Below are 17,788 nucleotides of genomic sequence, written 5' to 3'. Positions count from 1 at the left end.
GGACCATTAGCAAAGTTATTCATAAAAAAAGGTGAGTCAACTTTTCCTGTATTGACAAGTAAAGCAGGGATAGATTGGCCGGCCAAGAAGAAAAAAGAAAAACGTCCAAGGAGGGGCTGACGTTAAAAACACAGCTCAGAGTCAAATAAAGTTTACGGCCGACGTTCAAGGTGACACCGCGCTTGAAGCCCTCGTTCGCGGGCTGCCACAGAGGCAACCGGATTGTAATTTGAGGTCAAAGGTGAATCCTCCATCCAGACTTTAATGTTGCAATAAGCCGCGTCACAAAGGCTCCGGTTACAGTGCGATAAAAAGGTGTGAATATTTCACAGGAAGTCTCAAATAAAACGCAGTAAATTTTGCGCACTTTGTCCCAGAAACTCCACACCCTGCAGGGGATCATCTCAACTGCTCTTCCCAGCTCTCGCGTTACACACACACACATACTGACACACAAAGAGGTGAGTAGAAAAGCCATGGAAGCACAGGAGTGCATACAGAATGGGTGGATTTATATTGGTGTATGCTCAGGAGTGGCTCGCTCTGTCTGATGAGCGCAAGTGAGGCGAAATTTTGTACCCACACTCATGTATGTACGCACACACGCACATGCACAAAGTCAAGATTTGAAATCTTTGCAGGTTGGAAGCCGATATCCTCGCTTTGTTCTCTTAATGGTCCTGTTCCGTTTTTATTATTCTGAATACCTGACCCACCTGTACAGCCAGAGGAGACTTTATCCTGCCCGTCATCTCCCGTGAAACACCACTAGATACAGTTTCCCTTTCTCCCTCCATTCTTCCCCTTCTAGCAGCCACAGCTACAGTTTCAAATTGCTTCCTCCTCTTGTGTCCCCCCCCCCCCTTCTCATTCTTCCACGCTTTTCTTCTGTGGTCCATTTTCCTACAGCAGACAAATGATCGGCATTGATGAACACAAGGCGGTATTCAGAGGACTCACACCCAGCAGAAAAGGAAAAATCAAGTTTTTTTTGTAAGAATCTTTTTTAATGAAACACAAAAAGGCAATAAAATTAAGATAAATAATTTTTCCTTTTGTACATGAGGAAATATTTAAGTCATATTTCCAAAGAATGACTGAAATTACATAATATATTTTAGTAGGCTATCTCAACCGTACAAAGCGGGTTCCAGTGGGTCTAAAAAAACACAATGATGTCGCTTCTGTCAAAACGTGATGGTTAGAACTGAATCCAGTGTTTCTTAAAAGAAAATACAGCTTTTAAAAAAAAAATTCAATTAAAGACCCATAAAAGTAACATTTTAAAATTGAGTTTCACATTAGGTTCCTTTTAAAGCTTTTGCTTTGCAGTGTAACAGCAACATTGTTGTTAGATGTCAGTCAATGTCCTAAAAAAAGAAAAAGGCATTCATGTTCCTCCCCCCTGTACAACCTATACACTGACAACAAACAGTCATCACAGGCTTGCATGAACAGCAAGACAATGGTATGAACGAGGAAAACAAGCAAACATAAAACACACACAGAGACATTTTTGGCAAAGCAGGAATAAAAGTGACAAGAAGCATAATTTGTGATTTGATCCTTATCTTGTTTTTTTGTCTCTCAACATTGTCCCATTGATTGGCTCTGATTGTCCTTCACAGTCACATGATGCCATTCTGGTTGCCATAGAGACCTCAAGTGCATCAGCTGGGCAGCGTGCAGACAATGTTGCTGCAACATTTCTCGGAGGCTGTCATAGCAACGCTGGATGAACACGATCAGACGAGAGGAACTCTACTTAAAACACCTCAGTGATTGCAGGGGTCCCGGATTCAGATTTGATTGAACGTTTTTTTATGTCTTTTTCATAAAATTGTTTTCTTCTAATGCAGTGAAGCGTAAACTCCCAGGTGCTTTGGTATGTTTCTTTTTGATGTCAGATAAATATCTACATTTTATATAGGAATACAGGCTAAAATAGATAAAGAGGAACTAGATTCTTTTAGGATCAGGGAACAGCAGAAACTCAGTTTCTTTTCCAGTATTTGTTGAAAAAAAAACAAAAACAACAACAACAACGAAAAAAAAACCCCAACAGGAAATGCACATTCTAAACCCAGCGGAGTAAAATAAAGAGAAAAAAATTTGGACACATGTTTAAAAAGAGCCTTTTTCTGATTTCCTTATAAAAACATTTCCCAAACACCCTTTCAACATATTCACCCTTTGCCTAAAGCAGGGCTTACAAGCACAAAGTCTTCACATCTGTTGTACAGTTTGTCCCCAAATCCAAACCTCCAATCCTGTTCAGTGCATTGAGAAAGAAGGAAACTAACGCAACCTCCTCCCTCTGTCAGACCCTCCCAAACCCACCCACACACACCCTAAAAAATTCTAAATAAAATAATCTCTGCGAAATAAAACGACAACAAAACAAGAACAAATATATATGTATACTATTTACAACATGTTGTATTATACATAATGCTGTACAAAGCGCACACGCACGCCCATGCACACGCACACCAGCATGCACGCATCGCTCAAATAAACAATCCAACCACCTGTACATGTGTCTGCGCACCTGAATAGGAGGGTACGAGAGAGAGGTATTGACGTGTATGGCTTGACAGGAGAAGATATCGTTTCATGTTTCTGCACGTTAAGCACTGGACAGATTAATATTCAGAGTGTTAGAGACATACCGACGGCGCGTCATGCCGGCATCTTTGCTTGATGAGCACAGGTGTGTATGTGCACATACAGCACAAACACACACGCACGCTAAAGCACTATTTATTTAGAGCTCATTAAATGCCTACCAGGGTCATCTCAGCCACTCTGCAAACACACACACATGCACACATTTACACACAAAGTCCAAACTACAGTGTTTTTTGGTCCTGTTGGGGGATCTCCCAATCATGTTGCCATCATCAAACTACCAGTATAAGACCATTAAAACCCTCCAAAACCAGTGCGGTTTACAGTAAGTCTCTTCTTCCCATACAGTCTCTCCGGCTCTCTGAGTCAGTCTTTGTTTCAGAAAGCCAAGTCTACCACCCTTCCTCCACAGCATATCCAAGCTACTGTACTCCAAAGTGCTCATGTCCTTGGTTCCTGCTCTTTTGTTGCAGTAATGTTGTCGCAGTGATGAGATACTCTGTTATTTCAGCCACAGGGAAGGCTGTAGACTCTCGCTGCAACAAGGAGCCTAAGTCCACATATGATAAAGAGGTTAAATCTGACATGGATCAGACTTTTCCCAGAACAAACCAGACTCCTCTTAGTGCCAGTACTGTCGGGCTTCATCCAGTGGGCTAGCTCCTTCTCTTACAAGGGACGGATTGATGCGCAGAGCCAAAACTCTTTGTCTTGGTTTCCCTCTGTCCCCTGTTCTGTTCTGAAGGACCATCCTGGAAGCAGTCAACTCCAGACCTCAGGTCAATATTTGGATTTATCTCTAGCCGGTGGTGCTAGGACACAATGGCCATGCCGTCCGCGCTGATCAGCTGGCCTGTGGTTGGTTCGTAGGTTCCAGCCAGGTAGAAGAGGTCATTCGACGTGTTGCCGGGCTTACGTTCGCGCATCAGGTGATCATACTCAGTCTTGCTGAGCACCTGGCAGCGATGGGAGATGGTCTGCACGTCGTTCTCATCCTCGTGACTCGACTGATACAAGGCGTTCTGGGAGAGAGACGGGAAGAATGGTTGATAAATCAGGAACATGGTATATCTGACAGTCAAAATGTTGCATTTGCAGTTGCTTTCACAAGAGAAGTGGTAAGTGGTGAGATTGTCATGTCTTTGTTGGCATTATCTTTGGTGCAGTTTTCATTCTGCACTTCCCACACATGCTGTCTTTGTCATGCCTTTTATTGTGGGTTTTCTCACAATGAGGTTTGACTTTCTGCAAGTGATGGTCTTTTATGTTTGCTGAGCCTTCGTTGATGCTGCTTCTCAACTACCCAGCTCTATTTCTATTTATTCCAAACAAACCACTATCGCTTTGTGTCAGAAATGCAAATGCGTTACTTCGTGTGCAGCAGATTTTTTCAGGGAAAGACCCACCTTGCACTAAGTATTCAGAACTGCAAATGGTAGCAGTTTCATGAACTAAGTGGAGGTTCAACCATTCATATCAGATGGGAATAGGGAATAAAAGGAAGCAAAGTGGTAATATATTTATATGAAAATGTCACGGACTGTTACTTTGCCAGTCTCATTTTAGAAATTCTGCTTGCACTCCCTGGCCTTTACCTTGCCATCGCGGTGTCGCTTCCCCAGGCGAGTCTCCTCCGGGTGGTAGAACCACTTGACCCTGACCACCATGCTGGAGCTCCACGACTCCCAGAGGCTCTCCACTCTGCCCACGTAGGGCAGCTGGGGCCGGCCAGGTGACAGGAACACAGCACAGTCCCCGACACGCACCGTCTCCTTGCCCCGTACGATGGCCTTGTAGAAAAGCTTGCGGGCTTTACCCTTCAGACCTCTCCTCTGTCGGGTAAAGAGAAAAAAATAGCACTCTCAGTCAATTTATTCCATGTGGAGAGTTTATTTCACTGCCAGCCTCATTTAAAAAAATGAATTAGGATTTTTGTGTTTATGTGTGTGCATGTGTGTGTGTGTTGGGGGGAGGGTCAATGCCTAACAATCATAACACTGATCCTATTGTGTTACAGAAGGAGGTTTGCTGGCACGCCAGTAATTCACTCTTAATCTAATAAAGGCAAAACAACTGAATTTCATGTTGAAACTATGATCACAGAACCATAGCCTGAGCAACACCTATATTTCTGCTCCATCTTCTGATTTGTTGGGGCATGTACACACCAAATGGTCAGCACATCTCAGTCGACAGATATAGTCGTGTTTACAGAGCAAACAGCGTGGCAGAGAGTGGCAGTGGTTGCTCAAGTGGTTTTGTTCCGTTATCTTAGGATCGTGACTTAATAATCAGGATAGCAAATCCAGAGATTAGCCACACCAAGTAAGCCTTATAGTGTTACCAATGTGTACAAAAGTCTGAGGCAGAATAAGCAATGTCAAGAGAGATCATATTTGATCATCACATTTACCGTATGTAATCAAGGTGGGACACAGGAGAAACTGCAACAACAATCAGTAACCCACTTAGGTTGTTTGGTTAAGTGGGGTACTGATACTCAGGACAATAATTTTGAAACCATATCACAAAGATTATAAAGCTTGATTATGAGAAAAAGTTCTGCAGCACAGGAACGAAAAGCACACAGGTTACCCCCAAAAAAGATATGCCGGAAAGACAGCAGACCACAATCTATCTCTTCAACAATATACTGGATATAACGGAAGATCATATTAAAATAGAACCCAGAGTGTTCTACCTGTGTGGGGTTTCCAGACCATTTCCAGCGTCCAGGCAGAAGGGGAGACATGTTGGGCAGAGACTCAGGTGAAGACATCCTCTGTCTCTTAGCTGCTGCTGCTGGGTCCTTTGGAGGTTTTGGCTGCTGGCTCACAGGACTGCTTTGGCTTGGATGGTGGCTGTTAGGAACACCCTCTTTCCTCTTCAGCTGAGTCTTAGCTGTGCTACTGTTAGCCACCATACTTCCTTTTGACATGAACTCTTTCCTGTCTTCTGCTCTCTCAGCCCTCACCTTTGACCCCGAGACGGCCATGCTGGCTTTAGCCACATAGCCATGAGCCGGGGCTGAGGCTGAGGGAGAGGAGTTGGAGGTGGTGGGGTCAGGGCTGAGAAGGTCGGAGGTCATGTTCTGCCTGTGCTTGTGTTTGTCCTGCTGGAGCAGTGCACGTCGCAGCAGCACAGATGAGGACTCTTCATCAGAGGAGTAAGAGGAGTCGTTGTCTGAGGAGCAGAGGGATGAGGAGGAGATGGAGCCGGAGGAGGAAGAAGAAGAGGAAGATGAGGAGGAGCAGACGGAGAGGCGAGAGAGGAAACGACCACCGCGGTGGGACGTGACCACTGCACTTCCTCGACGTGCTTCAGCATCTTGACCTTCATCATCATCATCCTCATCCAGCTCAGAGTAAGAGCTAGGACAGTCACTCGGATAGTCCAGACTGTATTCTCCACCTTGGACTCCAAGACCTGCTGACAGCAGATCCTTCCTCAGAGGTGGAGCGCCCTTTAGAATAGCCTCCGGTCGGGCCCCAGCGCCATCTCTTTCCCCTCCTCCCTTCTTGCCATCCTTCACCAGCTGGGCAGGGTGGATGTATCGCAGCGGTGCTCCTGCGGAGGCAAGACTCTTTCCTCCTCTTCCTCCATTTGACCCAAGTCGAAGCAGGGCCTTGCCATTCTTTGTTTTAGGGGAGGTTACTCCTTCATGGTCAAGCTTCACCAGGAACTGTTTCCTGTCGCGTTCACTCACTAGCTTCCTGCTTCCTGCTGCCATTGCCATGGTAACAGCTGAGGAGTAAGCAGAGGACGACGAGTCCCGGAGCCCCATAGAAGCTACTGGGGTAACTGGTCGCCCGGTGGCAGAGCTCCCAAAGGTAGAATAGCCATTGGCGATGCTGCTGAATGAGTCACCTTCAAAAGGCGAGCCAAAGATGCCTTTGATTGGCAGTGGGGGTGCAAATGGATGGGAGGAGGGCCGATGAAAGAATCCCAAGTCGCGTTCTCGTATCCTCCTCTGGGTCTTACGGGACGTCCCGTTGAAGAGGAAGAAGTCAACTGGCGGTCTCTTCCTGGGCACAGACCAGTTTAACAAGGAACCCTTGCCTTTGGTTGCAGTGTCTGTTACTGATGTTGGTGTGCTGGCAGTCTTAGGCACTGAGTGGACTTTCTTCGGTCTGCCAACTGAGAAAGAAGGTGGCAGCAGAGACGAGTTATAATCAATATGAACAGACAGGTTTTAAGAGCAGACTGAGATTAATTGTCGAGCTGAAAGCTTCGGAGAAACTTCATATCTTTATCTCTTTGATCTTGACCTTGCCAGGTTTCAACATATACATTAATCAGTTCACAACAATCCTGGTAAACCTGTCTCTCCCTCCAGCTTTACTGTCACCCTGAGTTTATGATGAGTTACATGTATGTTGCTTAACCACACGAAGCACGCTGACTTCATAAAGTCATGATTAATGTGATCATGCAGAGAGTCTTTTCCTTTTCATACCACCACTCAGTGCTCTTTCCTCTGACTCAGAGGCATCTAATAATTGCTTGACAGTTGGAACTGTAAATGAGGCTTTGTTTGGGGGACTTTAGTATGGCCTGAAGGGCTGTGTGTCTGCGTGTGTGAATGTGTTTACTAGTTAGACCAGTACTTCTCTGACAGCATATACTAAAGCTTTGATGTGTGAGTCATGTTCAGTCCCTGAGAGGATTCCTCAGACCAACTTAAATAGATAACCAGTCTCTCTTAAACATTACAAACGTAAGACTTTGTAATAGTTGATTAAAAATGACCCTCCAAATGGGCAAATCTAATAAAATGTTATGTGTCTGTCGGCAATGTGGAAAAACATTAAATACAAGGGGTAAAGGATGCCTCACCTGGTCTTTTCTCCTGGGGCCTCCCTGCTGCGTCCTCATTGGCTGGTTTTTCTGTGGGTGTGTCTTTCTTCTCTTGGGTGGAGCTTCGGCGACCACGGCGACCAGGTGAGATGAGAAGCGCTGGAGAGGGTTCCGCACCTGATAGAGAGGAGATGTTGGAATGTCTTCCCTTCATTCATTCATTCATTCATTCATTCATTCATTCATTCATTCATTCATTCATTCATTCATTCATTCATTCATTCGTTTGTGTTTCTTCACATCCTTTTGTTTAAAGCCACACTCACAGTGGATTTGATATCCTGGAGGCAGAAGCCTGATGTTCGTAAGGGAGATCCTTCCTCTGTCCCCATCATCAAACTCCACCATCACACTGCCCTCCTTCTCCTCCTCACCTGGACCTCCTAAAGCACAACACACAGGACAGAGGGCATGAGCTGCTGGGAATGCACCAGTGTATGTGTGCAGAGTGAGGCTGCAAGTGCGTCTGGCTCACCTCGATGGACATATCCAGGGTAAAGACATCGAGAGCGCTCGCTCCAGTAGGCACACACTCGCGTCCCTGCAGTCAGGATGGCCTCCGTCTGGGGCCGCACATCTAACACCTGGAAATGTGGAGATTCAGTTAAAGCTACCCAGTGCTGCAAAACTCCCCACAAAACTGCAAACTATAATAGATGCCGTGGAGCCTCAAGAGTGAAACTCACAGCCTCCTGTAGTAGCTGCTCCAATGAGTAGATCCGGGGGCGATTCCCTCGTTCCCCTTCGATGACAACACTGAATCTAAGAGTATGAAAAGGGAAGGGAAATAAATGAAAAATGTAATACCTCAAAACCCAAACCATTACTTTAATTTGTAAGTTATAATTTTAGCCCAATTTTCACTGTTATATTCAATACTGTCTTGAATATGTCTGAAAAATTGACAAGTGTGCTGTTTTTGTCACTGGCAGCTGTGTTGGCTGCCACTGCTGTGTGTCTTGGCTTTGTAGTCGTCTAGACTTCTTGTTTGTCAAGATTCTCACAGCTGCCAGGCATTTAATGAGTGCGAAGCTAAGTTTTCAACTCTTTTGTAAATCAGACAACACTCTTGTTGCAATATGTCTTTTTAGTGCTTAACTCCAGGCTTTCCCCCAGGAAGGTGTTTAGCTGAGGTGGTTATCCACTCAGATTTTGATGCTTCCTGTCTTGGGATCGATGGATGAAACAGTGGTCATACAAGGCAGTTGCTGTGTGAAATAGCCACTCTGCTCTTTTCCCTGAAAGGTTAATGTTCTATTTCCTAAAGGGTTGTTCAGTTTGTAGCCCACCTCTGCTATAAAACACTGTGGGAAACCCTGGACTCTGTTTGCATGTGTGGTGAGGCAGCAGGAAAGCGGGGTCTTACATGTCAGGCAGGTCCAGCGTTTGAACACAGGCAGCGTACAGCAGCTCATCCTCCTTGGAGATCAGGATCTTCAGCCCGTCCACCAACATCTCTTTACTCAACACACAGTTTGGCAGGGCTGTGGACAGAGGGCGTGGTAGAAAGATGGATGGATGAAGAAGATAAAGGGGGAGATATACATAATTTGTGAGTGTGCTGAATAATTGCTATGTGATGTGAGAAGGAGGGACACAAAGGCAGAGAAAGAGGCGTGTATGCATGTGTGAAAAAGACCCAACATGCTTTTAAAACCTGCATGTGTGTAATTATAATCGATGTGTCACTGTTTAAGCCTACCGGGTATTCTGCAAGGCATGTTGGGAGGGAGGTGGATCAACATTTTCTCCTTCGCCTCCTCCTCTTCCTCTTCCTCCTCCTCGCCTTCAGAGAAGCTGCTTTCCTCATCCAACCGAAAGCCGTCATCAGCAGCAAAGCTCTGCAGCAGCCGGCTCACTGCGTGGCCCTTGGCCTGGGGGAGAAACAGGATGTGACATCAGTGGGCAGAAAGCAGGATGTGGTATCACTTCATTAGATGCCCCCCCCCCCCCCAAAAAAAAAACAAAAAAACAACAAAAAAAAAAACAGGATCTGCAGGTGACTGAATCAAGTCTTTTCCAGACTCATGTCAATGATGTGGTGAATCCATCAGTGAAAAGTAACCGCAGGGAACGACGCCTCTTGTAATGAGATATTTCAATTAAGCCTGCAGGATTTTTTTTTTCTCCCTCCAAGGTCAGAGGTCACAGTCATTGATAACTGCAGCTCTTGAACTGGTAAGACTTTAGTGTGTTGCCCAAGGACACGTCAACTCGTTGGACGCCTGCTAATATAGAAACTTGAACCCTAATTTACATTCTCGCCTTCAAATACACACACGCACACACACACACACCAGGTACTATCCATCTGCAGACCGGTTTAGGCTAGTCTATCCACAGATGACTGATGACTGATGATGGAAAGTCAGCTCACCCAACAGGTTTCTGCTTGTATTTAGGATTTCCAAAGAAAAGACCATAATATTCACTGTATGACAGACAGTGTATGTGTGTGTGGACGTGTGTGTGGGGGTGTGTGTTTGTGTGTATGTGGGCATGCATGTGCTGTCTCTTGGAGTTTTCCACACCAGGAGACCATATATTTTAGTGACAGAAGTTTCGTCACCAGAGGGCATGGGTGATTATTTCCCTTTAGTGCTGGTGTGTGTGTGTGTGTGTGTGTGTGTGTGTGTGTGTGTTTGTGCATGTGTGTGCAGGCATGCATGGGTGTGTGTAGGGTTATGGCCAATGATTATCTTTATACTTCTCTGTTTGGTTTGGAGTTATGTGTTTTTGGACATTCCCTCACAGTGACTCAAAGACAAAAGCAACCTTGGGGCAATTCTCATTAAAATGAATGTGGGTGTCTCGCTAACGGCTCCCTGCACAAATGCAACAAGCCAATGATGTTTCAGCACAGTGGGCAGGCATGCAAACTCAAACTTCTAACAGGAGCAAATAGTATATTTCAAAGTAATTTACAGCTGATGCTACACACCTCCCTGTAAGGAGGAGTTAAAGTTATAGGTAAGTAGTGTTAATTGTAATCTGCAAGAGCTTTCAAACTTCCTGGCTGGGTGTGGCTCACTTCAGCAAGGAAGGAGTGAACTTGAGGTGAGGGCTTCTTCAAATTCCCCCTTGCGTCTCTCTTTTTCAGCCTTTATATGCATGCAGCAGAAGGCTGAAGAGAGTGCCCCTCTCTGAGTCACCTTTCCTCTTTTACTTACATTCCTAGTCAGTCACTGTTTGAACCAAACCCCTGTCCTGACTGCTGTTTGGTTTGTTGCGTGAAATAACAGCATGTCCCATTTGCTCATTAACACATTTCAAAAGTAATGTAATTACATTCCTTACTGCTCTGTGACAGGTGTAATTTATTGTGACACTGATTATATAGCCTTTCTGTCATGCCTCTAAAATTGGCAAATGCATCTCACCTTTCCCGTCTCGATTCCCTTTCCCATGCACTCCTGTGTGAATGATCAGGGGAAACAAAGTAGCCGCGAAGCGCACGCATTCTGTGCCCCTTAAATGGATGTTGAACTTTGGAGGAGCATTTAGTTTCACGGCCTCCAGCTCATGATGTTAAGCTCAAATGTTTGTCAGTACTCTTTATACGTTAAGCTCCAAGGCAGAATATGTCTTGTACATGTTTAAATAACCAAAAAGTAAAATTTTTCAGCAGCAGCTGATAAACACGATCAGTAGGTAAAGTTCAATGGTGAAGCAGCAGAGGAGGGAAATGCTGACCAACACTGGTCCCCACTGGACACTATGATGTCTTACCTTGCCCTGCCCTGCTGAGCTCCTCCTGACGGCTTCCTTGCTGGCCCTGTTTGCTTCTGCCAGACCTCCACGGTGCCCCTGGCCGTCTCCAAAGCCGCAGCCCACTGACAGCACACCCCAGCTGGGCACATAGGATTTTTTACTCCCCTGGTTATCTGGATGTCCCCTTTCTGGGTTGGAAAGAGTCGGCCTTCTGGACACTCTCCTTTGATCTGTGCTGGACATGCTCCCCATGCCTGAGGGTGGAGGAGACATCACGGAAATTAGAGCTGCAAGATACATCGCAAATCTCAATACCTGATATTAGATGCAGAGATTGTGTTTAAAATGAGGTAAGAAATGCAGATGTTTCTCTTTTCCTGTTCTTGGGTCTGTTTTATTCATGATAAATTCTCATTTATGTGGTTTGATGTTTTCCAGAGCTGGGCTGAATTTACTGGAGGAAAAAGCTAGGAAGAAAATGTCCACATGACAGACTTCTCTGAGCATACTAGACGGTTCTGGATGAGGTAAAATTGCTTGGCCATCAAATCAACAGCACTAACGCAACTGTTTTTTCTGTTAGTTAATACTGTAAATGGTTGGGTGAAACCTTGCATCTGCGACCTGAAATCAGCCTTGTTTGTAGCTGAACCACCATACATTTCCAAGTTAATTCTTGTAGATTTTGAAACTTTTCTCTAAACCCCAGGCACATCATGATATCCCTCATTTTCAGTCAAAAACTGAAAACCCCACAAAGTAGCACAGTCTTTATATGACAGCAGCATATATAAAGACATCTATAAAGATCTCACCAGGAGGCCCTGGTCTCTTACTCCTGGTTTTCTGGTTTGCTTGCAGCTTGGAGGACTGCGATGAAAAAGGCACAATCCCGGCAGGGTTTGCAGGAGCTTCTTTAGAGGATGAGCTAATCTTGATGTCACCAGCTCCATCTTCACTGTCGTAGCTGCCATCCTCCTCCTCCTCTGTGTAATCACAACATCAATACGATCAGTCAGAAAGCTTGGAGTGAGCTAAATGTAAACACTGTTAACTAAAGTCGGGGGGCTCACTTGATCAGCTGTATTGACAGCAAGCTTTCGATATTCCTCTAGTACCTACAGGTCAGTTCACAAGCTTGTGGCTAAAACTCATCATCATAAATACAAAAGTTGGTTGATGGTTGATTAAAGTTAATAGCTGTGCAATAATGCACAGTTTCTTCCTAAACTGCAGTGATACGATGCAAATCTTGGAACGTACACATATGCAGCACACACGCACACACACACACACACACACACACACACACAGATTGTTATTGGCAGCTGTGTGTCGATGACCGCGGGGGGTCGTGTCAGGTGTCGACACATCTCTGACACACTTGTCACTTACATGGCGTTCTCGTCAACACTTTGCCTCAGTGACACACACACACACACACACACACACTGATGCACACACACACATTCAGCCACTACTTGTCCGTGCCATCAAGGCCACAAAGGTCAGTCAGACTGTAGCCTTTTCTCCTTAAGTTTTGTTAGTTTCATATCAGTCTGTAGTCCCTTATGAACCGTTGGTTGAAGTCGGGTGGGGGGGGCTCAACTCAAGCCTCTGAGGAGGGCATTTTCACAAGGTTGGGGAGGTGAAGATGAGAGGGGAGGACCGGGGTGTGACATTCTGAACGGGGCCAGAGTGGGCTCACGTTACCGTATGGCGTTGAGGGCAGGGGTGGCTGTGTTGCATGCCTGTGGCAAGTCGTTAACGGTTTTAACGGTTTGACAGACGAGCTGGGAAGTGAGAGGAGGCCCCCTGATGACGGCAGACATCTCACTCTCAGGCGCTTCATGTTCACACACACAAACGTACTCTCATAGCGAAATCTCACAATGTCTGGTCGATGTCCTTTAAGCCATCAGCCAAATCAGCTTGACTCATATGTATAGGAGCCTATAAACTCGCTAGCAAACCGCACGGGGGTTTTGTAGCTGCATGAGCACTAATAGACCATTTGAACATTTCTTTTTCACAAACAAAAGTCAATTAAAAGGCCACATAATTATCTTGATGGCATTCTATATTTCCTTTATGACCACGTGATCCTCTGCAGGATCCGTGTTTGGCTGTGGACTCATGAGACTACACACTGTGACTCACCGTGCTCTGAGCTCTCGCTGTCACTCTTCTCTTCCCTAACTTCCTGTTTCTCAGAGGCCCGGCTGTCCTTGTTGTGAGGTCTGTTTGGGTTGTCGCACATCAGCGCTTTGGGCTTTCGACCCCTCTTCCTCTTGACAGTCTGACCAGCTGCCCAGTCCTGCTGCAGGTCTGATTGATCAAAAAACAGGGGGGGAGGGTTTTAATTGTGCTGCTTAATGGACAGCAAGTGCGCGCATATATGCTCCCTGTACACCCACCGTTTCTTCCTTGTCTGCAGTGACTCTTGGAGGTGTCCTCATCACTGGGGATCCCTCTGCAGTGCAGCATGCCTGCTGACGGTGCACCACGCTCGGCCGCAGCTTTCTGCTTCAGGTGGGTCACCCGCCTTGCCAGCCTGGAGCTCAGGGCGCTGGGTCGACCTCTGTGCTTACAGCGAGCTTTCATCTGCAGACGGGGAGCGGAACAGCTAATTATTGACTAATTTCTCTCCGCTAATTGAAATGTCCAGGAAAGAAAAAAGAAACATTAACAGCAGGAAGTGGTTGTCAACGTGTACGGATGAACCCGGAAAGACTGTTGAGGGACCAACCTGTGCAGCGCTGAGGCTGTTGAAGCCGTGATTGGACATTTTCTTCCTAGCTTTTTCCTCCAGTAAATTCAGCCCAGCTCTGGAAAACATAAAACCAGATAAATGAGAATTTATCATGAATAAAACAGATCACAGAATCAATCAGATCACACACTTCTTTTCCTTTCAGGAATGATTTTCTCTGTGACGCTGCCTCTCTGCTCTCCTCTTTCTAGTTCCACCTCCCCTCTGCTGGGTTCATTCATTGTCTCACTCCCTTCCCACTCTCCCTCTCTGTCTCATAACTTTGATGAGGTAAGAGACGGGCTCTGCTGACCGTCTGTGCAGTTTGACGGCAAACACAGAAATATTCAGCGGCCGTGCGAATATGAAACTCACCACATGAAAGGATGAGAATTATCTGGTGTGAAGGAGAGCGGAGAAGAGACAGAGGGGGGAGGAGAATAGTTGAGGGGGAAGGGAAGAGACAGAGGGAGAGATGAAGCAGTCTCGGGGGAGTCTGTCCGTTGACCGGAGCTTCAGGGCTCGATCGATAAACACTAACCTCTATTGAACACTACTCCTCCCTACCTCTCTCTCTCTCTGCCATTCCTTCATTCTATGCATGCTCTCTCACACCACAGGCAGCCAGCGCGCACACACACACACACACACACACACACACACACACACACACACACACACACACACACACACACTGATAGCAGCTGGTGTCTGAGGCAGGTGAATCCTATATTCCCGCAGAGGGAAGGTTTGGCTCTCAGCATCTCCGCTCCCAGGAGAGGAGAGGAGAGGAGAGGAGAGGAGAGGAGAGGAGAGGAGAGGAGAGGAGAGGAGAGGAGAGGAGAGAAAAAAGAGAGGAGAGGAAAAGACCTATCTATCTAAAAAATTATCCCCAAAAAATCTGAATAATCTGTTTGTCCAACCATCTTGACCACATCTGTCTGTTGCAATCCCCCGATGTTCACCTCTGACCCCCTCGGAGCTTCTAAGCCTCAAAGGTTGCCTCATGTCACGTCCTCATCAACGCTACCGTGAGTGCGCATGTGCATGTGCACACTTGAATATGGAGCCAATAAGTATGTGTTTAAGAGCTTGCATACTTTGGGGACAGCCCTTTCCTGTTTCAATATCACAATGGGCCTAGCGCACAAAGCCACACTCACAAACGGATAATTATGAAGGGTGATGATGAATTGGAATGCCGACTTTGGCCTTAAGGCATCGGTGTGGTTTTAACCAAGGTTTTTCAAATCGCGAACGGCAGCTGAAACCACCTTCCCTCCACACCTTTCAGATGCAGGGATTGCGAGGGCCACATCTGACTCTTCCTGAAACCGACAGTTTGACGTCGCACAGTGACTGGCCAGATCAGCATAGGTAAGAAAGGCTCTACTTTTCATTCTTCACACTTTTCGTGCGCATGCCTTGTCTGTAAGGAGGGACTGTCCAAGAATGTGCACTGTTATCCGCATTTGAACCATTTTTCAGAGCGGCTGTAAACGCTTTTGCCTCGAGGTGTGGATGCATGACACATTGTACAAGCTAGTTTGTTTCAAGCATACCCTGGCCTTTATTGTCCGACAGCTGTGGGTGATCTCACCAACACTCCTGTGGTTGAACGGGAGCAAATCCCTGCCGCCAAGTTATTCAGGAAAGCTTGCCCAAGTGCTGTCACAGCAATTTATTGATGGCCGTGGCATTGGAATGACAAGTTCAACTAGATGCTCAGGTGTCCACATTCGTTTGGCCATGTGGTTTATATGTGTTTATTGAGAGGAATCGTCTGCTGAGTGTGCTTACTATTCATCTCTACCTCTCACTCTCTTGCTGTTTCATTTCAACCCACAACTCTCACGAGAAGATGAAAGCATAAACAAATTATACAACGCTTATTAATAACAACAGAAATGCTGCACAGGCACGTAGCGACCAACGCTACTAATTAAACAAATTCTGTGTGAATGTGTGTGTATGTGTGTGTGGTGCACCAGCATGTATGACTAAAGCCTTTCATTGTCATTTTCATTAGTGCTTTCTAATCATGGTAACCGTGACAAACCTTGAGTTTCTCTAATCATTTTATCAAGGCGAGGGGTGCACATGCTAACAGAGGTGGGGCAGCATGAGAAAACACATTTATCATTACGAGCGTTGAACCCTGGCTGTGTGTGAGTATGTGTTTCCAGCTTGTGCAGGAATGTGTGTCAGGATGAAAGTGTGCACGTCTAAGGTGTTAAATAATGTGTGTGTTGCAGCGGGCGGGGGTGGTGTTGAGTCGTTTATCACTGTAATAACTGTACATCAGGACTTTGTCCAGCTGCATTAATATATGCTTGAGGTTCGCAAGGAAATCGGAACATAATCAATGCAAGTGATAAATATGATTAAAAGTGATTAATGATGATTAATGAAGGCCTCATCCCCATTACCTTCTCTCATTTAAAATCACACCCAGCTTAAAGCTCCCATCACGTAACACCCTGAGTGTATGTGTGTGCGAGTGCGTGTGTGCGCGAGCAGCTCCTTCCAGTGCCCAATCAAGCAAATCATCAGCTATAGAGCATTTGAATCAATTCAGCTGAAGAAGACCTTCTTGAAAATCAACCGTGCCTTTCACTAAAAACACAAACAGAAATCAGGATGAATGAGCTGGGCTTGCCAATCACACTGATTATACTGACGCAATATCAGAGGACTGACCTGAGTCTTTTGGAGCTCTCTGCAGCAGCTTGGCCGGGGGTGGACTTGCGTTTGCGGGGGCGGCCGGGCCCCCGGCGGGCAGGGCTTCGAGACGTCTCCTCTTTCCTGCAGAGAGGAAGACAAGAAGGAGGAGGAGGAGGAAGATGGAGAGAGAGAGAGAGATCAAAGATGTGGTCCGGACAGCAGGAGAAATCAGGAGGAAACTTCTATTGGTTACAGGTCAAACTGCATTAGGTATGAGCAGGCAGCAAGTCCTGATAAATCAGGAGGATGCAGCATGACAGCAGAGTTGTGAATGTTGGAATGCACGACTCAATCTAGACAAAAAGGATGTGTGTGTGTGTGTGTGTGTGTGTGTGTGTGTGTGTGTGTGTGTGTGTGTGTGCGTGTGCGTGTGTGTGTGTGTGTGGGTTGTTTCTGCTCACTGGTGGTCGTGTTTCCTCTGTAGCTTGGCCAGTTCCCTCTGTTTCTCTTTGTAGCGGCGCTGTAGCTCAGCCAGCTGGACACGCATGGCCAGCTCCTCCCCTCCCATCGTCTCCATGGAGCCCTTCACTGGGCACACCTGACACACACACACACACACACACACACACACACACACACACACACACACACACACACAGACGGATACACATACATGCACACACAAACACAAAGCAGGGGCATTTTAATGCTGGACAAAAAATGAGTTCAGCAGTCACTGGATATATGAAGTAGACAGCTTGATGATTGGATGGATTTTGCTGTAGCCAGAAGTTCACAAGTTCAGTCACTACAGCAGTTTATGAAGCTCAACCAGCAGCTACAGGCTTTATTTCTGGTACCATTCAAAGAAAGAGTGGTAAACTAACCCAACCCACCGTCAGTTTCACTTGTTATGGAAGCAAGAAAAATATTTCTTGCTTATTAAAATCACATTTTGTGAAAATGTTCACCTTTAAATTCCTGCCCAAATCTCACTTATCTCATTGCACTTGAAAGCGGTCATTTCGTTACCATTGATGTAATTATATTTGTCTATTACTACTCTGCACACGGCAGCATACACTACACTGTTTGCATGAAAATCTCAGATCATCTGGGTACATATGAATGATTCTGAGGTTCATATTTGCATCATTGAGGATGACCTACTTG

General features: G+C 45.9%; 1 protein-coding gene across 1 annotated transcript in view; it reads right to left on the bottom strand.

Moving 5' to 3' along the window:
- Positions 1-998: 998 nt before the first annotated feature.
- bahcc1b (BAH domain and coiled-coil containing 1b) overlaps positions 999-17,788 on the bottom strand; it is a 56,017-nt gene continuing 39,227 nt past the window's right edge. Inside the window, exons 13-28 of the mRNA XM_070990230.1 lie at positions 17,077-17,213; positions 16,652-16,756; positions 13,949-14,027; positions 13,617-13,803; positions 13,360-13,527; positions 12,015-12,185; positions 11,203-11,453; positions 9,191-9,356; positions 8,855-8,972; positions 8,175-8,250; positions 7,964-8,072; positions 7,755-7,871; positions 7,468-7,605; positions 5,333-6,768; positions 4,227-4,463; positions 999-3,653 (exon numbers count right to left, since the gene is read on the bottom strand). Coding sequence (XP_070846331.1) covers positions 3,444-3,653; positions 4,227-4,463; positions 5,333-6,768; positions 7,468-7,605; positions 7,755-7,871; positions 7,964-8,072; positions 8,175-8,250; positions 8,855-8,972; positions 9,191-9,356; positions 11,203-11,453; positions 12,015-12,185; positions 13,360-13,527; positions 13,617-13,803; positions 13,949-14,027; positions 16,652-16,756; positions 17,077-17,213 — 3,705 coding nt within the window. The 3' untranslated portion in view covers positions 999-3,443. The remainder of the gene's footprint in view (positions 3,654-4,226; positions 4,464-5,332; positions 6,769-7,467; positions 7,606-7,754; positions 7,872-7,963; positions 8,073-8,174; positions 8,251-8,854; positions 8,973-9,190; positions 9,357-11,202; positions 11,454-12,014; positions 12,186-13,359; positions 13,528-13,616; positions 13,804-13,948; positions 14,028-16,651; positions 16,757-17,076; positions 17,214-17,788) is intronic.

This window comes from Chaetodon trifascialis, chromosome 21, assembly GCF_039877785.1.
Source record: "Chaetodon trifascialis isolate fChaTrf1 chromosome 21, fChaTrf1.hap1, whole genome shotgun sequence".
In the NCBI taxonomy this organism is placed as follows: Eukaryota; Metazoa; Chordata; class Actinopteri; order Chaetodontiformes; family Chaetodontidae; genus Chaetodon; species Chaetodon trifascialis.
This window is presented reverse-complemented; position numbering and strand designations above follow the sequence as displayed.